Below are 24,653 nucleotides of genomic sequence, written 5' to 3' on the forward strand. Positions count from 1 at the left end.
TAGAGCCTGCCTTCCTCACCTGTCTGTCCAGGCGTGAGGTGTCCCTCTTCTTTATGCTGCCTCCCCAGCATACCACTGCGTAGAAGAGGGCACTGATAGAACATCTGCAGCATCTTATTGCAGATGTTGAATGACGCCAGCCTTCTAAGGATGTATAGTCGGCTTTCTCCTCTCTTGCACAGAGCATAAGTATTGGCAGTCCAGTCCAGTTTATCATCCAGCTGCACTCCCAGGTATTTATAGGTCTGCACCCTCTGCACACAGTCACCTTTGATGATCACGGGGTCCAGGAGGGGTCTGGGCCTCCTAAAATCCACCAACAGCTCCTTGGTTTTGCTGGTGTTCAGTTGTAGGTGGTTTGAGTCGCACCATTTAACAAAGTCCTTGATGAGGTTCCTATACTCCTCCTCCTGCCCATTCCTGATGCTGCCCACGATAGCAGTGTCGTCAGCGAACTTTTGCACGTGGCAGGACTCCGAGTTGTACTGGAAGTCCGATGTATATAGGCTGAACAGGACCGGAGAAAGTACAGTCCCCTGCGGCACTCCTGTGCTGCTGACCACAATGTCAGACCTGCAGTTCCCAAGATGCACATACTGAGGTCTGTCTGTAAGATAGTCCACGATCCATGCCACCAGGTATGAATCTACTCCCATCTCTGTCAGCTTGTCCCTAAGGAGCAGAGGTTGGAAGGTGCTGAAGGCACTAGAGAAGTCTAGAAACATAATTCTTACAGCACCACTGCCTCTGTCCAAGTGGGAGAGGGATCGGTGTAGCATATAGATGATGGCATCCTCCGCTCCCACCTTCTCCTGGTATGCGAACTGCAGACGGTCGAGGGCGTGGCGGACCTGTGGCCTCTGGTGGTGAAGCAGCAGCCACTCCATGGTCTTCATCACATGTGACATCAGTTTGACAGGCCGGAAGTCATCTTCTCAAGTGAATCCGTTGTTCTTAACAGAGTTAAGGTGAACAAGAAACATACTTTCACAAACTCTTCAGCTAAACCAGAGATTTCACTTTCCAAAAGCACCAAATCATTAAAAGCAAAGAAGGACAAAGGAATATTGTCTGCAATAAAATCATGAGAAGTATATGTATCAAAAAAGATGTGTGACTATCATATTTATCCCAATGGAACTGACCAAACAAGAGGTTTCAGAACACAACAGAGGGACCGCTGAAGTTGCTAACATGGATGAAGACCTGCAGCCCACTCCACCTACTTTCCAAACAAGTGCCTCCTATCAGGGACTCTTTAAAATGGTAATTTCTGCAGTCTGTTATGACCTTCTGCAAGACAGAAATCGACCCACATGCAATGTCAAATTGCGCAGGTACAAGTCATCAAGCATCACAGTTTCAAAGCTTAGGTGCTATGATGATACATTTCACTAAGTGACCTGACCTGCCTATCTGGTGTTTAGTAACTATCAGCAATTTGTGAAAATAAAATAAAGACGTGATTGTACTTCTTGAACAATTTAAGCAGTAAAGAAGGTTTGTATATTTACCACATCTTGTGATTTTGAATCTGCTTTGCCCTTTTGTTTGGTTGCCAATTTTTAGTCCTTTGCTATAACAAATCCTGCTACATGCAGACCTACTGTATTTACATCATGTGTCCTTTAAGATGGCTTTCTGCCACTTGCTAAAAAAGAAAAACATTATTTTAAACACTGCTATTGCTTGGAATTTATCCAAATAGACACAAAAGATGGGAAAAATACACTAGAAAATCAAAGGCTTAGAGTTAACACCTTACTGTCAAGTCTTGTTGTTATATGTCTATCAGCACACGAGTCCCCAAAGAGTGCAGAGTTCTTTTAATGTGATAAACTGTATCTTCCCAACATTTAACTGTAACACAGGGCTTTGGAGAGCGGACATCTGTCTCAGCAGCATTACAGAAGCTCTGGACAGGATTCCAGTTTATCTCATGAGACACAACCATACTTAGCATTTTATTTTTTTTTTTATTGTTTATTGTGTGTTATTTTTATCCAAGATTGCTAGACATACAGTAAAAACTGATATCCCTTTAAAAAGCAGCAACATTATTTTTCTTAAACAAAACTCTGCATCTTACTATTACTTAATCTGGGGGAAAGGTTCTTGCAATTAGAGAGGATTTTTGCCAGACCCACGAGAAAAGGGAGTATGGACTAGTAATCCAGGCCGTGGGTTTATCTGACATCATCTACCATTTGTAGACTTTGTGGATCCTGGTGAAAGATGACAGATTACAATGTGTACCAACAGTAGTCTCTGATGATGCTTTCCATTACCTGTTCGTAGAATTTGTTATGAGCGACGTAGTAGTTAGAATCAAAGGATTCCTCTGTCACCAGAACCTGCTGCCTTTCCCCAACCTGAAAAAAGAGACAAAATTAACAGGAAGTTAACCAATATTTCAGGTAAATTCAATCATTATTTCCACTGGCCTGACATTTTGAATGAGCCGACACAAATCCTCTGTTTTATTTCTGAGGCAACATCCGGGCTAAACTGACCTTTACATACTTGTGCATACTACGAATGTTGTGAGAAAGCGAGATTACCCCAAAGGATTTTGGAAGGAGTAGGAGATGAAAGCACAAGTGGAAATAGGAAAAATCTTAGTGTATGGATGAGCATGAGGTCAAATCACGGGAGAGAGAAAGAAAAGCACAATCAACAGAACCCAGTATATACAACTCCAAATGTTTGTCCAATTAATTTAGAAATGTTGCACTTATTGTGTTGTTTTATTTGTATAAAACAAAATGAAAATAAAGTATTTGTGCTTAATAAATTCTCCCTGTTGACCTTATTAATTTAGTCTTTGTGCTAAAATAATGGTAATAAATTTTAGGATGTGGAGACTCTGGGGGAGGAGGGGGTTGGAGGCCCCCATGGAGTTTTTTTTGCCTGGGGCCCCCAGAGTCTATAGAACACTAGAAAGAACAGAGATGAGCGTAATTAGATGGATGTGCAGAGTGTGACGGAGTGAGAGGGTGACGAATGCAGAGTTAAGCGAAAGACTAGGTATGGAGGTGATAAACAGACTAAGGTGACTAAGGTGGTTTGGACATGAGGAGCGAAAGGCAGAAGATGACTGGATGAAGCGATGCTCCAAATGGAAGAGATGAGGCCCAAAAAGGGAACCAAACAAGACATGGTTAGCGGTGAGATGAGATGAGATGAAAAGAATGAAGAATACTCCAAAATTGTGCTCAGGACCAAGGAAAGTGATTTGGGGGCAACAAGCTAACCTGGGTAAATCCAGCAAAATGATTTGTTTTTGGTTCACCAAAGGAAGTACAGCTTCTTATCTGTGTCTGGGGTAACACATTAGCATAGTGGTTAACACTACTGCTTCACAGATCCAGAATGCTGGGGTCCAATCCCTCTCTTTCATTGTTTGTGTGGAGTTTGTATATTCTTTCCGTGTCTGTGAGAGGTGTCTTAGGGTTCCCTTCCAGCATCTTCAACACATGCAAGTTAGGCTGACTGATGACTCTAATTCAGGCACTATGACGGCCATGCACCTATTTTGCTGGGATAGACTCCAGCTCTCCTTGACCCCATATCTTAAAAGAAGGTTTGAAGATGAAAAGAATGTTTAACCATAAAAAATAAAAATAACTTTCATGAAAAAGTGTGAAACTCGCATGCTTTTTAGAAAGATTCTACACCATTTTTTTTCCTTCTGAATCCTCTTGGTAATTGGTAATAAAACCAGCTCATTGCAACTAAAACTTTGGAGTCGTTTTTCTTGTCATTTCCATGATTTTTCTGGTTTTTGCCCCCTTCAGAACACTGGTTTTCACAACATGTATCTTTCTTTGTGCTCCAGTCGCTATGGCAACCAAAAATAACCACTTTACGCAGATTTAACCTGAATGATTTTGAACATTTAACTGATCTACCCAAGTGGATCAATTCATATTTTACAATTTACTTAGGCTGAAAATAGCACAAGGAATGCAATAAATAAATTCTAAGGAGCCATAAAGCATTTTAATAGCAACCACCACACCATCAAAATAATGGGGCCCCCAGGACCCGTGCATGACGGGATGCTAACGGTTCAGCTGAGAGCCCCTATTTACTGGCTAAAAGCCTGGCACTTCTTTTCAACCTCCTCCCGTTTTCCATCTGGATTGCCCACCCGCCCCTTAAAAACAAAGCTATAAAAGCATCAGAAGGGTCTTCGTGCTCTTACAGTTAAATCGTCAGCTTGGGCTTAAGCACAAGTTGCTGAGGCGGGGGGCCGCCCTTAGGTGACTGAACAATGTAGCATCTCCCCTTTCTACCCGTTAGGCCTGATTGCGAAGAAGGAGGCAAGTGGGAAAGATTAGGCAGAGCATAAATACAGGCAGGCTTCTAATGGCACCTCATTAGCATAACAAAAGAGGCGACGCTTCAGTCTTTCACCACTGGGCAGCGCATCTCATTAAGGACAGCTGAATAACAATTATCACATCCCCCCATGAATACACTTGGCACAGCTCTCTGCGGCGCTTGAGACCCTGCCAGTTTGAACACTAATGCTTCCTTGGCTTTCAGAGGCTTCGGTTCTGGGCGAAGACGCATGTACGCGGGTTATCATGCACCTGCATCTGACTGTTTAATTTTATTCCCATCTCCTGCCATCAGCTCTTAAAAAAAAAAAAATACAACTGTTTTAATTATTTACAATTATTCATCAGCTAGTCAATGCCAGCCCCTAATAAAAGAGGTGTAGGGGGGGGGCAGGATTCAAAGATGTGACAAGAATGGAAAGCAAAATTATATTTATTGAGAATCTTAAAAAGGAAAAAAAAGGCCTTGTATCCTTTCTAATGAGATAATAAAAGACAGCTGTCTTGGTTCCACAAGAGGCGGCAGGAGTGTCTCGTTTGCTGTGCTTTATAGAGCGCTCTGCTCCATAGTAAGAAAGATCCTAATCTGCAAGTAAATATATGGAGGGAAAAGAAAAAAAAAAAATCAGACTTTACACACAATGCCAGCAGATGAGCTGCCCTACTGAACCAGTTTCAATATATTAAAAAAAAAAAAAAAACAAAAACACCTAATTATAAATTACACTCGCTCTGTCAATCTTTAAGCCCCTTTACTTGCAACATTGGCAACTCTAATCTTAAAAGAAAAGGTCTGGCTGTTCTCCGGCAAGGCTCAGGGTGCTGGGTCAGACTGCACAGAAGGGAGCAACAGAGGTATGAAAGAGCCACATTCTCCCATGTTGGACTCATTTCACTGTATATAGCATCTTTCAAAGCCACCGAGCACTTCAAGGGTATAAGCAGAAAAAGTGCTTACCAATGTGGTGGACAGTCAGCTGATTTCAAATGATAAATCGCCAGCTCTGATCACTCAGCTACCACTTTGCATTTACCTGAACAAAGTCCCTGGGGCATCACAGTACTCATGTCAGTAGCACGATGAGCACAGGCAGCAGACAAGAAAATGATCATCCTGTACCACGTCCTTCTTACACCAATGGAAACCCACCGTCCTGAGTCCTTGGCTTCACCAGCGGCAGTTGTGCATTGTTGTGTGGTTCACGTTCCAGGCAATGAACTGAATGCAGTCATTCCTCAGAAATCAATACTTATATATCACTGAATGCTTACTTTCATCCATGCAGTAGCATAGGCAAAAACTGTGGAGTAGTGACACTGGACATACTAGTTTAATTCCTATCTCCTGCTTACTATCTTTAAACCACTTAACTTGACAACGGGGCATCCCGAAGGATGACAATGAACATCTATTCCATACATAGCATATTATGGACACTTGAAAATTTGACAATGAAAACATTGTTCTCCATAAGCCACTTCTTTCTCAATTAACAGTTCTAAATAAAAATGATCATTCATGTCAGGAAAAAAAAAAAAAGGCATGTGGAAAGCTAGAGATGAACAACATGTGGGAGGTATGGCTGGAGACAGACAGCATGTAATAGGGGTGGCCAGAGGCAACAGCATGTAGGAGGCAGTGGCAGAAACAGAAACATGTGGGAGGTGTGGCCATAGAGAATGAAGCATGTGGGAGGGGTGTGGCTCAAGACAGACAGCATGAGGGAGGTGTGGTCAGAGACAGACAGTATGTAGTAGGGGTGGCCATAGAATGAAGCATGTGGGGGGTGTGGCCAGAGACAGACAGCATGTGGGAGGCAGTGGCAGAAACAGAAGAATGTGGGAGGTGTGGCCATAGAGAATGAAGCATGTGGGGGGTGTGGCCCGAGACAGACAGCATGTGGGAGGTGTGGTCAGAGACAGACAGCATGTGGGAGGCAGTGGCAGAAACAGAAGAATGTGGGAGGTGTGGCCATAGACCAAAGCATGTGGGAGGCTTGGCCTCAGAGACAGATAGCATATGGGAGGTGTGGCCACTGACAGCAGCATATGGGATAGGCACTCAAAAACAGCCAGCATGTAGAAGGTGTGGCCAGAAGCAACAGCATATCGGAGGAGTGGCCAGAGATAAATACTGCTTTCTCAAGAAATCTGATTCTCCCAGTGGGAAACTGCATGTGAACAACCTTCCAAAAGGTAACTCACCAACGAAGAAATTTGTCTCACAGTGACCCCAACCAGAAATACATGTACAAAGAATGAAGGTATGATATTTTGCATGTGAGTGGCATGGTCAAACAAACAAACACCATGAAGATGGCATTTCAAGGAGTGTGGCTCATTCTTCATGATTGGGTGCCTTTTCATCGTTTTTTTAAGTGCATTTCTATAGGTTTTATTCCTTATTTTTCTAATGTGGTTGGGAATGGTGGGGTATCTGAGTCTGTGATTAATTCAGTGATTTCAAAACATTCTGAAGGTGTTATTATTTATTTACGCCTTGACACATGAACATTTTGATTTTGCTGCTAGCCATGGACCGGAAGTCATCACACATGATGTCACATGTGACAACTTGGTTTATTTTTAATATACAGTGCATCCGGAAAGTATTCACAGCGCATCACTTTTTCCACATTTTGTTATGTTACAGCCTTATTCCAAAATGGATTAAATTCATTTTTTTCCTCAGAATTCTACACACAACACCCAATAATGACAACGTGAAAAAAGTTTACTTGAGATTTTTGCAAATTTATTAAAAATAAAAAAATTGAGAAAGCACATGTACATAAGTATTCACAGCCTTTGCCATGAAGCTCAAAATTGAGTTCAGGTGCATCCTGTTTCCCCTGATCATCCTTGAGATGTTTCTGCAGCTTCATTGGAGTCCACCTGTGGTAAATTCAGTTGACTGGACATGATTTGGAAAGGCACACACCTGTCTATATAAGGTCCCACAGTTGACAGTTCATGTCAGAGCACAAACCAAGCATGAAGTCAAAGGAATTGTCTGTAGACCTCCGAGACAGGATTGTCTCGAGGCACAAATCTGGGGAAGGGTACAGAAAAATTTCTGCTGCTTTGAAGGTCCCAATGAGCACAATGGCCTCCATCATCCGTAAGTGGAAGAAGTTCGAAACCAGCAGGACTCTTCCTAGAGCTGGCCGGCCATCTAAACTGAGCAATCGGGTGTGAAGGGCCTTAGTCAGGGAGGTGACCAAGAACCTGATGGTCACTCTGTCAGAGCTCCAGAGGTCCCCTGTGGAGAGAGGAGAACCTCCAGAAGGACAACCATCTCTGCAGCAATCCACCAATCAGGCCTGTATGGTAGAGTGGCCAGACAGAAGCCACTCCTTAGTAAAAGGCACATGGCAGCCCGCCTTGAGTTTGCCAAAAGGCACCTGAAGGACTCTCAGACCATGAGAAAGAAACTTCTCTGGTCTGATGAGACAAAGATTGAGCTCTTTGGTGTGAATGCCAGGCGTCACGTTTGGAGGAAACCTGGCACCATCCCTACAGTGAAGCATGGTGGTGGCAGCATCATGCTGTGGGGATGTTTTTCAGCGGCAGGAACTGGGAGACTAGTCAGGATAAAGGGAAAGATGACTGCAGCAATGTACAGAGACATCCTGGATGAAAACCTGCAACAACCCTAAGCACACAGCCAAGATATCAAAGGAGTGGCTTCAGGACAACTCTGTGAATGTCCTTGAGTGGCCCAGACTTGAATCCGATTGAACATCTCTGGAGAGATCTTAAAATGGCTGTGCACCGACGCTTCCCATCCAACCTGATGGAGCTTGAGAGGTGCTGCAAAGAGGAATGGGCGAAACTGGCCAAGGATAGGTGTGCTAAGCGTATAGCATCATATTCAAAAAAACTTGAGGCTGGAATTGCTGCCAAATGTGCATCGACAAAGTACTGAGCAAAGGCTGTGAATACTTATGAACATGGGATTTCTCAGTTTTTTTATTTTTAATAAATTTGCAAAAACCTCAAGTAAACTTTTTTCACGTTTTTCGTTATGGGGTGTTGTGTGCAGAATTCTGAGAAAAAAAAATGAATTTAATCCATTTTGGAATAAGGCTGTAACATAACAAAATGTGGAAAAAGTGATGCGCTGTGAATACTTTCCGGATGCACTGTATTTCTGACTATTTTTGTATCTTCTAAGGGGATTTAATACTGCAGATCGCAAATCTAATGTTTATTTTCACCATCAGTGTTTTTGTACCACGGCACCACGGTTGTTTGTTATGGGTGCCTCCACTTTGTGGGATCTTTGTGCACAATAGTGCTTCCTCAGATGCCAGGAGTACAGAGCACGTGACGTCATCGTTGTGCCTACATAAAGGTCTGTGCTGTGCATGTGCTGGTTATCTAAGATGGGAAACAGAATCTGTGGACCTTAGCAAGTATTATTTCATTGAGTGTGATTTCTTCGACATTTCTCTATCATTTTTTGACTCTGGTATTAACCCCTGCTGATAGTTTGACTCTCTGATTTTTTTTTTAGAGGTCTACTATCTCCTAGTCACCATTTAAAACTCGTTTCTGTCTTTTCTGTTCCATGCAGAACACTGCCATTTTTTTTAAACAGCCAGGGTATTGCTGATGCAGACAGAGAGAACACACTATACGAGTGTCACAGACAGTTGATATATCGATTGAAAAAATGGTAGACAGAACATATGAAAAGCAATATATTAAAAGTTCAGGCCGATGGTAGGATGGAAAGTCAGTTTTGAAATGAGATCAGCTCTCAGTCAGGCCCCAGCCTTCGGTGATTACAAATTGATAAAATGCTTGCGGCTCATTGGCATGGTAAGCTTGTTATGATTTTTAAGTAATACAGACATGCAAATGTTTTCCTAAATGGGTTTACATCAATTGAATATTCATCTGCCTTCCTTCTTTTTTTTTTGTCAGGATTTGTAAAACTGACTTTACATAAATTAAGTAGGTATTTCTTGTTCAAACACAGAGTGAGTGTTGCCAGGCGGCAATGGTAATGAGGACGTTTTTCAGATATAAGATTGCATGTAGGAGTTGGGATCTTTACTGTTGGGGGGGGGGGTAAGGGGGGTTGGTGGTTGAGTGGAAAGGGGCCACCAAGCAGATGATGCCTTACAGTGGCATATGGCTGAATGACAGAAACATCATCAAGGGCCTGCACTGGGACAAAAGCGCCCGCTTCATTAAAAGTGATAAATGCACCAGGACTTCCTAATGTCATTTTGGAAATACATATTCAAGCAGGGAGGCTTTATTATTTCTTTGTTTTTTCATTGGCCAGGTGTCCTGAATCACATGCCAGCTACTATCTGCAAAAAAGCTGTGTGGTTACTGCATACATGCAGAGCCTGAACTTCCAAAAGTGTCTATGAAAACTAACAAAGCGCCATATCTGCAAAGTGCTTGGATGCCTGCTCTTTATTATTTCTCAGGTTTAGTGTACAAAGTTAGCAAATTAGATTTCATGAGTAGGATAAAGAAAACACTTTATGGATTGAGTGTGTGTCTGTGTGTGGCCATCTCACTTGTAGCTTTTTCTTTTCCCTACTGCAACAAATACAGCAGGCTCCACATCCACTATGCCAGAGTACACAGAACTGGAGAGGTGCTGGTACCAACACTGGTGACTACAACCTGCAATTAACCAACAATATATAAAATACCTTACAATAACAAAGTAGAATTTGAACGTTCTCCCTGTGTCCATGTAGGGCTTTCCCCCTAAATGCCTAAAAAACAAACAAGTTACTGTAAATCCTAGCTATCTGCGGATTTATCTACATTCATAAAAGTGTAACCCATTTTGTGACACCCATGGTCTACTCGTATTAACAGTATAGAAATCTCAGCAAGCAACGCTGACACAGTTCTTCGGTCCAGTTAAAAGGAAGAGATTACCATCGGTATAACATTCATTGAGTCGAGGGCAAGCCAGCAGAGAAGAGGAAGCAGCTGATGTTGGCGATGTTGAGCTACCCTTGCTATCTCCAGCACCCACCCTATATTACCTTCATTCTTTTGGAGGAAGCCGATGTTGAGAGGTTCAAAATATTACAATGCTCCCTTAGCACCGTCACTCACTTTTCAAAGTAAGATTCAAGTTCATAAAATTCATTTTTTTATTACAGCTTGGTGTTAAAGTGTATATTTACATGTTTTTGGTTAGACTTCTTTTATGCATGAGTTTCTGTTAAACACAAGCTTAAAATACTTTTATTAAAAATACATACTGTATTAGAGGAAGTGCTGTTAAAGGAAAGGTACAAGAAATTGTGTTTATAGTAATGAGTAGCAAAAGTGTATAGTGAATGGCATTCGCCAGAACCTGACCCATGTTTTCTATAGGATCGATGCTTCAATATCTGTAGGGTTTGTCAGGAACACAAGTAATTCATGACTAGATCTGCCCACAAGTGAGTGTGGCTGTGTGCCCTACAGAGGTTTGGTCTTGAATTTCACTCAGTGCTGCTGGAATAGCCTTGAGCTTTCCATCACCCAGAAATGAAGAAGCAGGTTAGAATATTAACAAACCAGTGACTTCAAGCTAAATAATGAAATAGCATGTTTACTCGTGTACCATGCGCCCTCGTGTAAGACGCGCACCCTAATTTTTACAAAGAAAATCACGAAAAAAATTTGCCCCGTGTACGACCCGCGTTGTGATTGTATAGGAAGAGTTTAGGGCACGTTTTCCGTGAAATGCTGTTTTTGTTGCATGACAAAAGAGAGAGAGAGAGAGAGAGAGCGCGAGTGAACGAACAAGAGAGAGAGCGCGCGCGAGCGAGAGAGAGAGAGAGAGAGAGAGAGAGAGAGCGTGTGAGAGAGAATGCGAGCGAGCGTGAGAGAGAGAGAACGCGTGCAAACGAGCGTGAGAGCGAGAGTGCACGCGCGCGCGAGAGAGAGAGAACGCGAGTGAATGAGCAAGAGAGAAAGAGTGCGCGCGAGAGAGAGAGAGAGAGAGAGAGCCCAAGCAGAAAAAGTAAACATTATAGAAAATAATTTCCTCATGTATGACACGCACCTGATTTTCTAATGCTAATTTTCGGGAAAAAATATGCGTGTGGTACATGGGTAAATACGGTAGGTAAAAAGAAAACAGCATACCATTCCTCTGACATATCTGTGCCTGTGATATAGCGGGTCCACGGCTCAGAATAAAAGCCCAGTTTTTAAATAAATAATCGCCGCACTCGCAGCTTAAAGAGGGGGCGCGGTAGAGTGGCTGGAGCGGTTCCTGGTCGCTGTGTGAGGCGGGCGTTTGCTTGCTTATGTGCACAGGTGAGGAATTGTCCGCATCCGTAACTGAAGCCAACAGCTACTAATTGCCACACCTGAGCCACGTCCCCATATTAAATAGGAGAAGCGCGAGGCAGAAGAAAAAAGAACGGTAAAAGAAAGGAAGAGCCAGAGAGTGAGACAGCAGCATTGGGGAAAGAAAGTGGACAAGCCAGCCCGCTGTGAAAGAGAGAGGTCAGTGCGGTCAGGGGTCCCAGATGGAGCGACTGATCAACACTCATGGGACAGAATCGCTCCCACTGAGGCTTTTAATAGAGTGGGAACGATATGGGAAAAGTCCGCCCTAGGGATCAGAGGGAAAACATAAAGAGTGCGAGAAGGAAGACGGGAGGTCAACCCATCCCGAGTGGTCAGGCAGACACTGGCAGGGGTTGGTAGAATGAGGACTGCAGTGGCTGAAGTATTTCCCACTGAATATATCTTGGGTGAGCTGGAGAGACTGGGAAGGAGCAGAGCTTGGCTGGTGTGACCTCAATGTTGTCAGTAGGATTTTAATCTCGTTTTAGCATTGTTTACCTTTTTTTTTTTTTTTTTTTTTTACCTTTTTAATGGATTATTTATTTATTCAATAATGTTTGAAGCACTGCACTATTTATTTGAACACTTTGTTTTGACTCTTTGTACATAAAAGCACTCTTGCACTTTTTTTTTTGCACCATCCCCTTGCTTCATGATGTCTTCGCTGAACAACTCATCCGGTTACATTACCGAAGGTGTCGGGTTCAAGAGCTCCCCAGAAGCCAGATGAGAGCGTGGAGCAGAACCCACATAATCACAATGCCATTTTGTGAATTGCTTTGCAAGGATTTTGCCATGTAAATAGCAACTAATTATAAAAGCCCTTGTTGGTGCAATATAAAGAATTGATTTGTTTTCATTAAGTGATTAAGGTGTGATATACACTACTGATTTGAAGGGCGGTTTAAAACAGAGCCCACTATGAAAGGCATCACAACATCATGCTACCCTGACAGTGCACTAACAAGACAATTTCTTGTAAAAAAACTGGGAGATATGTGATCACACAGAAAAAGGACAAAGCTGGGAGATCGACAGTGTGAGACAAAAAGACAAAGCAAAAAGGTCAGTCCCAAACAAAAATAACGAGGAAGAATTTTGTCAAAAAGATTCGAAGGAAGTGCACCTATGGTCGACTTTTTTACCTGTCACGCTAATTACCAAAGGGTCACGATTTCTGAGACCATGTTTCTGAAAATGCAGGATGTGGATGGAGGAACGAGTAGAAAAAATGTCGGCAACTGTGGTGATTTAAAATGGCAGCCAAAATGTTGCAAAAAAATATGGAGAAACAAAAAATAAATGCCAGAAATTGATCTGCTTGACTCCAAAAATCCCCGAAACGAGTACAAGATCACACCAAAGATGAATTATATTGAATACATTAATAACACAAACCAAATATAACACATGCTTACCAGAAATTTACAATATCTAGGCTGAGAACACCAGTCGGGACATTTATGTAAAAAAGGCGCTTTCTATATAATGTACAGTGCATCCGGAAAGTATTCACAGCGCATCACTTTTTACACATTTTGTTATGTTACAGCCTTATTCCAAAATGGATTAAATTCATTTTTTTCCTCAGAATTCTACACACAACACCCCATAATGACAACGTGAAAAAAGTTTACTTGAGATTTTTGCAAATTTATTAAAAATAAAAAAAAATTGAGAAAGCACATGTACATAAGTATTCACAGCCTTTCCCATGAAGCTCAAAATTGAGCTCAGGTGCATCCTGTTTCCCCTGATCACCCTTGAGATGTTTCTGCAGCTTAATTGGAGTCCACCTGTGGTAAATTCAGTTGATTGGACATGATTTGGAAAGGCACACACCTGTCTATATAAGGTCCCACAGTTGACAGTTCATGTCAGAGCACAAACCAAGCATGAAGTCAAAGGAATTGTCTGTAGACCTCTGAGACAGGATTGTCTCGAGGCACATATCTGGGGAAGGTTACAGAAAAATTTCTGCTGCTTTGAAGGTCCCAATGAGCACAGTGGCCTCCATCATCCGTAAGTGGAAGAAGTTCGAAAACCACCAGGACTCTTCCTAGAGCTGGCCGGCCATCTAAACTGAGCGATCGGGGGAGAAGGGCCTTAGTCAGGGAGGTGACCAAGAACCCGATGGTCACTCTATCAGAGCTCCAGAGGTCCTCTGTGGAGAGAGGAGAACCTTCCAGAAGGACAACCATCTCTGCAGCAATCCACCAATCAGGCCTGTATGGTAGAGTGGCCAGACGGAAGCCACTCCTCAGTAAAAGGCACATGGCAGCCCGCCTGGAGTTTGCCAAAAGGCACCTGAAGGACTCTCAGACCGTGAGAAAGAAAATTCTCTGGTCTGATGAGACAAAGATTGAACTGTTTGGTGTTAATGCCAGGTGTCACGCTTGGAGGAAACCAGGCACCACTCATCACCAGGCCAATACCATCCCTACAGTGAAGCATGGTGGTGGCAGCATCATGTTGTGGGGATGTTTTTCAGCGGCAGGAACTGGGAGACTAGTCAGGATAAAGGGAAAGATGACTGCAGCAATGTACAGAGACATCCTGGATGAAAACCTGCTCCAGAGCACTCTTGACCTCAGACTGGGGCGACGGTTCATCTTTCAGCAGGACAACGACCCTAAGCACACAGCCAAGATATCAAAGGTGTGGCTTCAGGACAACACTGTGAATGTCCTTGAGTGGCCCAGCCAGAGCCCAGACTTGAATCCAATTGAACATCTCTGGAGAGTTCATAAAATGGCTGTGCACCGACGCTTCCCATCCAACCTGATGGAGCTGGAGAGGTGCTGCAAAGAGGAATGGGCGAAACTGGCCAAGGATAGGTGTGCCAAGCGTGTGGCATCATATTCAACAAGACTTGAGGCTGTAATTGCTGCTAAAGGTGCATCGACAAAGTATTGAGAAAAGGCTGTGAATACTTTTAAATAAGAAATAAATTTAATCCATTTTGGAATAAGGCTGTAACATAACAAAATGTGGAAAAAGTGATGCGCTGTGAATACTTTCCGGATGCACTGTATATTAGGCTAGAACTCCTTGGGAAACATGCTCTGTGAAACAACAAATAATGCGTAAGTACTGAAGACAGTACACTAAAAGTCAGAATCTGAGTCCTCCTGGGTCAAAACCGAAAAGTACACAAACATGTGTGCATAAAATGTATTAAAAATGATCTCTGTGATAAAACTCACTATGAATGATGATATGAAACATGATGGCAGAGTGGTTTATTTCTTTGAGTTTGAGTTCAACAAATAATCTGCAGCTCTGAGGTGGAACTCCCTAGGTATGGTGGTGTATAAAGTATTGATTGGATGGATGATTCCTATGCAATAGTGCTACCAATGAAAGTTGCACTATATAGAACGTGACACAACTCTGCTAAACTCCCCTAACTTAATACAGGATCGAGGGACAACAGTCTATCCCAGCAGCATTGGGTGCAAGGCCAGAACCATCCTTGGAGTGGGCACCCGGGCCTGCTTACACATAACAAAAGGATCATCTAACCAATATTTTATATAATGCCACATTCTCACTGAGTGCAATCTCAAAGCGGTTTACAAATTATTTCTTACTTTATAAAGCACTTTTCATTGGGCACTCTAACCCCACACTCGCAGGGGGCCAGTTCACAACAATCAAATGACTTAACGTTATCATCTTTGGAATAAGGGTGGAAAACATAGCAGACACAAAGAGAACTTCACATTCCAAAACAGCCAATGTGAAGGCTTCATATGAAGGATGTTGAATGCATTTTAGAGGTTTGCACAAATGATAAATTTTAACCTAAAAGTGGTCTGGGAAAGGTTACACAATCTAAAGGCTGTAGGCACCAATCCTATGACAATCTGCACAAAAGGGCATCAGCTTTGGTATAATGAGATGGAGAGTCTGATATAATCAGGTTTCTGTTCCTCTTGGGGCAACAACTCTGTTTTACCATCAACTAGCGTTAATCAAGTCAGAAAGTGTACAAAAAAGTTGTCAAAATCCTACATTTGTATATAAAAAAAGACATTTCCTTTCTCAGTCAGAAAAATGTGAGCAAAATTCTTTGAAATTAGATGTAGTGAAAAGTCAAGCATAACGACACCTTTTATTGGCTAACTAAAAAGATTACAATATGCAAGCTTTCGAGGCAACTCAGGCCCCTTCTTCAGGCAAAATATAAAAGATCTCTCTCAACCCATTTTTTTAAATTCATTACTAAAAATGAGAAATTGTGTGCCTCTAAATCCCTACTTTATGACACCAGCTGATCAGTTAATGGTGAGTGACAGTCCTGGAGAAACACCTGAAATGTCATTGTAGGTACAACATAAACCAGACGATATCAGATCGACCTTGTTATGACTTGAACACAGTGACTCACCTACCGGGGCTTCAAAGCAAATACTTGAATTTCTGAACGGCTTCCTTTATGGAGTGAGGCACTGTATAAAATGTATTGTTTCCCAGTGGATATCCTGATTGGTTGTTATGCAGACAGACTTTACCATGATGCTCCAGGGAGTTCTAATAGGGTTCATTCTGAAACCTGATTGATTCAATTCAGGCTCACAAGGAGCAAGAGGATTTTCTGACAGCACTGAGACTAAGGTACAAACCAGCCATAAATGGGGAACTCACACTAACACCCATACTCACGACAAAACAGTCACTTCAGAACTGGCAAAGGGCGAATATGGAGATAACATGACATTCTCCAACCTTCTCATGATGATTCAGGGTTACTGAAGGGACATTCTGGCAGCACCAGACAAAACACAGGAACCAAAACAGGATGGACTAGGCATTAGATTTAAACCTGGAACACTGAATCTGTGAGACGGCAGTGTCAAATACAGCACCACCATGACACTAATACCGAATGTCAATTTGACGTATTATATTGACACATATACCATATGGATTTACAGTACATAGTCATAGTATTTATGTTTCTGTTTAGACAAGTGTATTCTTTACTGTTTGTCTATTGCCTGTTGTAAAACTGCAGTCACCCACTGGGATCAATAAAGTTTGCACGCATGTTTCTCCACCTATCTGTTATAATAATAATATTAATAATAATAATGCATTGTATTTTTATAGCATATGATGCCTTTAATCTATTTCTCCTTTTTATAAAGCCTATTTCATTAACTATCTATCTAGACTTGTTAGAGACAACAACAGGAACATCACCTATCAGGACTTATCTGAAAAATAAACTTGAGCTTAGTTATTTCTACTTGCACATCTGGCCAACTTGCAACACATCACCACTCTGTGGAAGGAACCATGACCAGCACGTATTAGGAGTCCGTCTATAACAGAAACTACTACAGCTACAAGTTTGTTCCCTGGTTTATGTTTAATTTCCTTTTTATTGTTATTTTTGTTGTTTTTTGAATTATTATTTTTCATGCGTTTTTTGTTATTATGTATTTTCTGTTATTACTGGTATGTCTATTTATTTAATACTGTATAATGTAGTGTGCATTTGTATTTGCCTATATTCCTTGCTTTCTGTGGGTGGAACCTGAGGCGATGGGACCACCTTTATATTTCTGGCTGGGGGAGCTGGTCTCTTAGAGGTTTGCTGATTATGGTGGAGTGTATTTCCTGGTGAGTATTATTTCAAATTGTTTGTTAGATTTTTGCTCCTCGTTTTTGGTTACGGTTTACTGGATTGTGGATTTAGACTTATCTGCCTTGGACTGCCTTTTAAGACAAATCACTTTACCCTTTTCCATTTCTGTTCTCTTTTTGTTTCTTTAAATGAATTCATACTTCATAAAGTTTCATCACTTGCCATGTCTTTTCAAGCCAGAGGTTATACAGTTTACTTTCTTGCTTGAAGAGCACTTTTGAGTATTTGAGACATTTCAAAGTATTTTTGAACTTTCAAAGCCAGTGCCATATTTTGGGTCTGTGATGACCCATGAAGCCTGACTTCTTGAGTTTGGGCTTTTTCTGCTTGGGGTGAGGCCTATTTTAGGGTCAGACTTAGTAAGGTCCTGATCTGGATGGTGGTATTTTGAGGCCTGCTCACTCTTTTTCCCAGGTTTGTGTCGCTGAGTTGCAACAATTCAATCATTGCATGCCAACCTTCATATCTGTCTATCTATATAATCTCTCAGCTGTATATAGCCCACTTAATTATCTATCATATTGGGTCTTTGACATCTAATAATGTGCCTTTTGTAGGGCAAAAAAATAAACACAGAGTAACTGAATGTTTTGTAACAAGTCTGAAGGTAATACAAAACTTGGGGATAATGCAGAATCAGCTAAACCGTTACAGATGAGTTGGACAGATTTGTGGCACATTAGTTTTAAAATTAGTACAACCTCAATTCCAATGAAGTTGGGACGTTGTGTAAAACGTAAATAAAAACAGAATACAATGATTTGCAAATCCTTTTCAACCTATATTCAATTGAATACACTACAAAGACAAGATATCGAATGTTCAAACTGATAAACTTTATTGTTGTTTTGCAAATCTTCACTCATTTTGAATTTGATGCCTGCAACACATTCCAAAAAAGCTGGGACAGGGGCATGTTTACCACTGTGTTATATCACCTTTCTTTTTAACAACACTCAATAAGCGTTTGGGAACTGAGGACACTAATTGTTGAAGCTGTGTAGGTGGAATTCTTTCCCATTCTTGCTTGATGTACAACTTCAGTTGCTCAACAGTCCGGGGTCTCTGTTGTCGTATTTTGCGCTTCATAATACGCCACACATTTTCAATGGGAGACTGGTCTGGACTGCAGGCAGGCCAGTCTAGTACCCGCACTCTTTTACTACAAAGCCACGCTGTTGTAACACATGCAGAATGTGGCTTCACATTGTCCTGCTGAAATAAGCAGGGACGTCCCTGAAAAAGACGTCGCTTGGATGGCAGCATATGTTGCTCCAAAACCTGTATGTACCTTTCAGCATTAATGGTGCCCTCACGGATGTGCAAGTTACCCATGCCATCGGCACTAATACACCCCCATACCATCACAGATGCTGGCTTTTGAACTTTGCGCTGATAACAATCCAGATGGTCCTTTTCCTCTTTGGCCCGGAGGACACGACGTCCATGATTTCCAAAAACAATTTGAAATGTGGACTCGTCAGACCACAGCACACTTTTCCACTTTGTGTCAGTCCATCTCAGATGAGCTCGGGCCCAGAGAAGCCGGCGGTGTTTCCGGGTGTTGTTGATATATGGCTTTCGCTTTGCATGGTAGAGTTTTAACTTGCACTTGTAGATGTAGCGACGAACTGTGTTAACTGGCAATGGTTTTCTGATGTATTCCTGAGCCCACGTGGTAATATCCTTTACAGAATGATGTCGGTTTTTAATGCGGTGCCGCCTGAGGGATCGAAGGTCACGGGCATCCAGTGTTGGTATTCGGCCTTGCCGCTTACGTGCAGAGATTTCTCCAGATTCTCTGAATCTTTTGATGATATTATGGACAGTAGATGATGAAATCCCTAGATTCCTTGCAGTTGTATGTTGAGAAACGTCGTTCTTAAACTGCTGGACTATTTGCCCACACAGTTGTTCACAAAGTGGTGAACCTCACCCCATCCTTGCTTGTGAACGACTGAGCCTTTTGGGGATGCTCCTTTTATACCCAATCATGACAAACACCTGTTTCCAATTAACCTGTTCACCTGTGGAATGTTCAAAACAAGTGTTTTGTGAACATTCCTCAACTTTCCCAGTTTTTTGCTGCCCCTGTCCCAGCTTTTTTGGAACGTGTTGCAGGCATCAAATTCAAAATGAGTGAAGATTTGCAAAACAACAATAAAGTTTACCAGTTTGAACATTCGAAATCTTGTCTTCGTAGTGTATTCAATTGAATATAAGTTGAAAAGGATTTGCAAATCATTGTATTCTGTTTTTACTTACGTTTTACACAACGTCCCAACTTCATTGGAATTGGGGTTGTAAATTTAATGTATTATTATGTACATGAAGGAGGAAGAAATGTTATATTTGAATACACAATGGGTGAAGGTACCACTTATAAGAAAGATCTAGGGGGTCATGGTGGATTTGTCACTATTTACATCCAGACTGTAGACAGAAACCATTAAGAAGACTAATAGAATGTTAAGTTATGTACCAAGATGTGTGGAGTACAAGTCAAAGGAGGTGATGCTTAAGTTATATAACACATCAGTTAGGCCCCACCAGGAGTACTGTGTCCAGTTTTGGTCTCCGGGCCACAAAAAAGATGAAGCAGCACTAGAAAAAGACCGGAGGAGAGCATCTAGGCTAATTTCAGGACTGGGAGGTATGAGCTGTGAGAAGTGACTGAAGGAGTTGAAACTTTTCTGTTTAAAGCAAACAAAGGTTAAGAGGGAACATGATTGAAGTGTTTAAAATCATGAAAGGAATTAGTATAGTGGATTTCACTATCATATTACCTAATAAATTATTTATTGCCAGAACAGGTCCCAACACCTGACCTTTAACTTTGTCTTCTATTCTGTTTTCAATCCTTCAAGATTGTCGACAGCATTGAAGGTGTAATTCTGAATGCTATTGCCACGTCGTTTTTTTTTCCCATTCCAGAATCAGCTTTTTCCAGGATTGTTCACTTTTCTTTTAGTGTAAACTGATGCTGTTTCTCACATTTTTTTCGTTCATTAAACTTGAACAGTGAAGTATCTGCACCTGACAAAACTACCCACACGAATGCTTGGTGGAGCACTGACTCAGAATTTGGCAATGTGCAAGATGTTACTCCTACGTTCGCACAAGACTGCCCTACTGAGGAAAGTCTGCAACAGATTGTCACTTTTGTTTGGTCTGACAAGAAAGAGACAGTCAGCCTGTTGCAGGTTTCCCTGAGACTCGGCAGTAAGTATTTTTTTGCATCACATTATTATCTTCAGTGGCTATTTTTGGTCAAAAAACATTCTTTACACTGAAATTTGCATTTCACAACAACAGAATCTGTTTAACATGATGTTGTATGAATGTATGTCTGGGCCAACAAAAAGTGCTCGTTATTCTGAAAATTTCATTACTTCGGTATTCGTTATAACAGGATTTGACCTGAATGTTGCATGGTGCCTTTCCATAGAGGACGTCATGTCAAGACGCTTCACAGTACTGTACATTACTGTAGTGAAAATATTCTTCCATGTCTTTGCAGTGTGGAGACTGACAAATGAAGCAGCTTTCTTATGGTTTCTAGGTAACTTAAGAAAGCGAGGACTGAAAGAGCAATCGAATAGACCGTCATCCAACTCCTTAACCACTAAAGCTACCTACAGGTGCTTAGGGAATGGCCAGACTGGATAGCTCTCTGTCCTAGATATGAGCTGAATAAAATCTCTTGAAATCAATGGCAAAGTCCAATGATAAACAGATTTAGTCGTAACCTTATATCGTCAAATGAGTGTCTGCTTAGAATTCCAAGAGGAAAAACTTAAAAGAAGTGGTGAGGCGGGCGGCCTTCTACTATTATGCACCTAAAATCTGGAATAGCCTACCAATAAGAATTCACCAGGCTAATACAGTGGAGCACTTTAAAAAACTGCTGAAAACACATTACTTTAACATGGCCTTCTCGTAACATACTCTGTATATTCAATTTATTATAATAACTATTCATGGTGGCTCTAAAATCCGCACTAACCCCTACTCTCTTTTCTGTTTCTTTTCCCAGTTTTTTGTGGTGGCGACCTGCGCCACCACCACCTAATCAAAGCATCATGATGTTCCAAAAGCCAGAAGTCTGCATGACCATCATCATCAAGTCCTTCCGTGAGAACCCTAAATACAAAGAGGACTATTTCATTTATGTTAGGTAGAATGCCCAGAGGGGGGTGGGTGGTCTCGTGGCCTGGAACCCCTGCAGATTTTATTTTTTCTCTCCAGCCGTCTGGAGTTTTTTTTGTTTTTTCTGTCCCCCCTGGCCATCGGACCTTACTCTTACTCTATGTTAATTAATGTTGTCTTATTTTAATTCTTACTTTGTCTTTTTTCTCTTTCTTCATCATGTAATGCACTTTGAGCTACATTATTTGTATGAAAATATGCTATATAAATAAATGTTGTTGTTGTAATGTTTCATGGCCTTTAGTAAAAGCTTACAATTATGTGCCATCTCCCTTTTCACATTACCTTGGGACTTTTGGACAGGGCCCCCAACACATCAGTTCATACATTTCTACTACACATGAGCCCAACACCGTCAAGCCTCCCCAACCCAAAATAAGTGAGAATCAGATGGCGCCATTCTTAATGTTGAATAATCTTTTTTTCAGTCTCTTTTCTTTGCTTCTAATGCCCAAGTCAGCTGCAGTCATCGAAGTAAGAAGATTACAGTGGCAACAGCAAGACAGGCGTCTAAACTCGTTAATTTAATCCCGTAATCCTCCAATAATTGGCGACTCCGAAACTGACATTTTGCTGCCCGCTGCACATTCTCTATTAAAAAGACCGCGGGGCCCAAATAAGTTGGTTAAAACAGCTCAAGTCTTATCGGCTCTCTGGAGAGCCCATCCTGCTGCTACGCGGGTAGCATGTTTAACAGGCTCAAGTGGGCAGCGACCTGCAGTATCGCTCGCCATGCTGGCTTCGTACAAATCCTCCTAATCTACAGAGTGCAGGAGAAGTTGGAAGAACTTTTCACGCCTGTAAGGCACATACTGTCTGGAGACTCTGGGAGGCCCTTGGAGATGTTTTTCACCAACACAGCAGTGGTCTCCTCCTGAACCCAGCCTCAAAACATGCTGCAGAAGCAACAGACTAAGGGGCTAAGTCCCTCTCTCAGCCAGTAAAATGTCAATCTTTTAGTAATATTAACCCTTGATGAGTTAAAAACAGAGCAGGCTTTTAAAGATTACTTTCTGCCACAGGCTTGCCCTCTAGCTCCCAGCTCTACACCTGAAGCTACCAGGATAGGCACCAGTTCCTGAGAGCCACTGGATTGTGCGAGTTTGACATTTGATAAGTGGATCGACACTCAGCCACAGATTATTTTTCTTTACTTATTTTTGTGGGCTGTGTGCTATTGACTCACAGCTCCAGCAAACCAAATTTAAATCCCAGACACTCTCTGTATTGACTATGCATGTTTCTCCCTGTGGCCACTTGGATTTCTTAGCATATCAAATGCTACTTGGTACCTGGTGTTCATGAGCTAGCTGTGTGAAAGACTGGCACTCCCATTCATTGGTAGTATCTGGTCTGTGCTTCGGCCATCTTGTCTTTTAAACATATGGATTTGACATGTAACTTAACATCCTAAAACTCACTCAATTCAAATCAGGATTGTGGGAAGCTGGCAGCATGGGAGCAAAGTAGGAGATATTCCTAGACGGGATACCAGTTCTGAATCAGCCACTAACAAGTATGTCTTAAGGAGGGGGGTGAAACGTGAATACCCTGAGAAAACCCCAAACAGACATGAGGAGCACGTGCAGACTCCACAGGGTCAACTGGATATGGGATCTGAACCTAGGACTCTGACACCTATCCATCCTATCCACCATGCTGTTCAGCTTGGATAAAGAATTAATTAATTTCCTCATTCATGAACAGAGCATGGCATTGTCACATTTTCCACTTATTTATTTTATCGCCCAATTTCACACTTTATTCATAAACCCAATGCATTTATCCAATCATCCTTGCATTTTGTAGCCCATTAATTTATTTCAGGGTTATAGGGAGTACATTCTGGAGACAACCCTGGACGGATAGTAGTCCATGTCAGGCCCACCTCACACCAGGTCATTTTAAAGTCACCAATCAAACTAACACACATGTCACTGGAATCTGAAATGAAACCCAGATTACCCAGAGGACTTTGAGAGACCATGCATACTCCACAGATGGTAAGCAGTGCCCTGGCCACTGGTTTGATTGTTAATCTCAGTCTTCACCACTGGCACTAGTACACTACTGTTAGCTTACAGCTGGGGTTTGTTTCCTGGTCCCTGTGTATGTCTCTTTTTATGGCTGTTTTTAAATTATTTTTCATATGTGCTGATATTAACAGAGAGCAATATGCAAGCTTTTGAGGCAGCTCAGGCACCTTCTTCAGGCAGCTTGCATACTGCAAACTGTTCAGTTAGCCACTAAAATGTGTCATTTTGCTTCACTTCTCAATACATCCATAATAGGTAACATGGTACATCACCCTACTCCAGCATACCTAGCTGGATGAACACTAAACTACAGTTTATTTCTAGGTTTCTCTTCAACGACTCCATGCAGCACACTCTTTTGCGACTGGCTGTACAACTGAGCCTTGCAATGGGCTGACGTACCATCTACCACATCTGCTTCTTGCCTTACACCCAGTGCTCCCTGTGACCCTAAACTGGGCCAATTAAACTTAGCCCTCAGCAGATGCAGGATTAAACGTATTTGAATATAACATTTCTGCAGTTCTTGTCACTTCATTACATGGTATGTTCATGATTAACCTCTTCTTCACTGGCTGCCACCAGATGCCCGGTACAAGTCTTTACAATGTTATCGACCTCAGCTGGCAACGTCTTTGCAATAAAGTGTAAAAACTCTGAATTAACACAGTAATAAAAAAATAAATATGTGTATATATACAGTACTGTGCAAAAGTTTTAGGCAGGTGTGAAAAAATGCTGTAAACAAAGAATGCTTTCAGAAATGGAAGTGTTAATCATTTATTTTCATCACTCAACAAAATGCAGTGAAAGAACAAAAGAGAAATCTAAATCAAATCAATATTTGGTGTGACCACCCTTTGCCTTCAAAACAGCATCAATTCTTCTAGGTACACTTGCACACAGTTTTCGAAGGAACTCGGCTGGTAGGTTGTTCCAAACATCTTGGAGAACTAACCACAGATCTTCTGTGGATGTAGGCTTCCTCACATCCTTCTGTCTCTTCATGTAATCCCAGACACACTCGATGATGTTGAGATCAGGGCTCTGTGGGGGCCATACCATCACTTCCAG

At 41.8% G+C, this 24,653-nt stretch overlaps 1 protein-coding gene across 3 annotated transcripts in view; it reads right to left on the reverse strand.

The window, feature by feature from the left end:
* The window catches only part of cdkal1 (CDK5 regulatory subunit associated protein 1-like 1), an 848,634-nt gene that overhangs the window by 70,738 nt on the left and 753,243 nt on the right, over window positions 1–24,653 (reverse strand). For all 3 annotated transcript variants that reach the window (XM_028817287.2, XM_028817286.2, XM_028817284.2), the window contains exon 13: window positions 2,289–2,372. In XM_028817287.2, the coding sequence (XP_028673120.2) occupies window positions 2,289–2,372 (84 nt within the window). The remainder of the gene's footprint in view (window positions 1–2,288; window positions 2,373–24,653) is intronic.

Source organism: Erpetoichthys calabaricus, chromosome 13 (assembly GCF_900747795.2).
Source record: "Erpetoichthys calabaricus chromosome 13, fErpCal1.3, whole genome shotgun sequence".
NCBI lineage: Eukaryota > Metazoa > Chordata > Cladistia > Polypteriformes > Polypteridae > Erpetoichthys > Erpetoichthys calabaricus.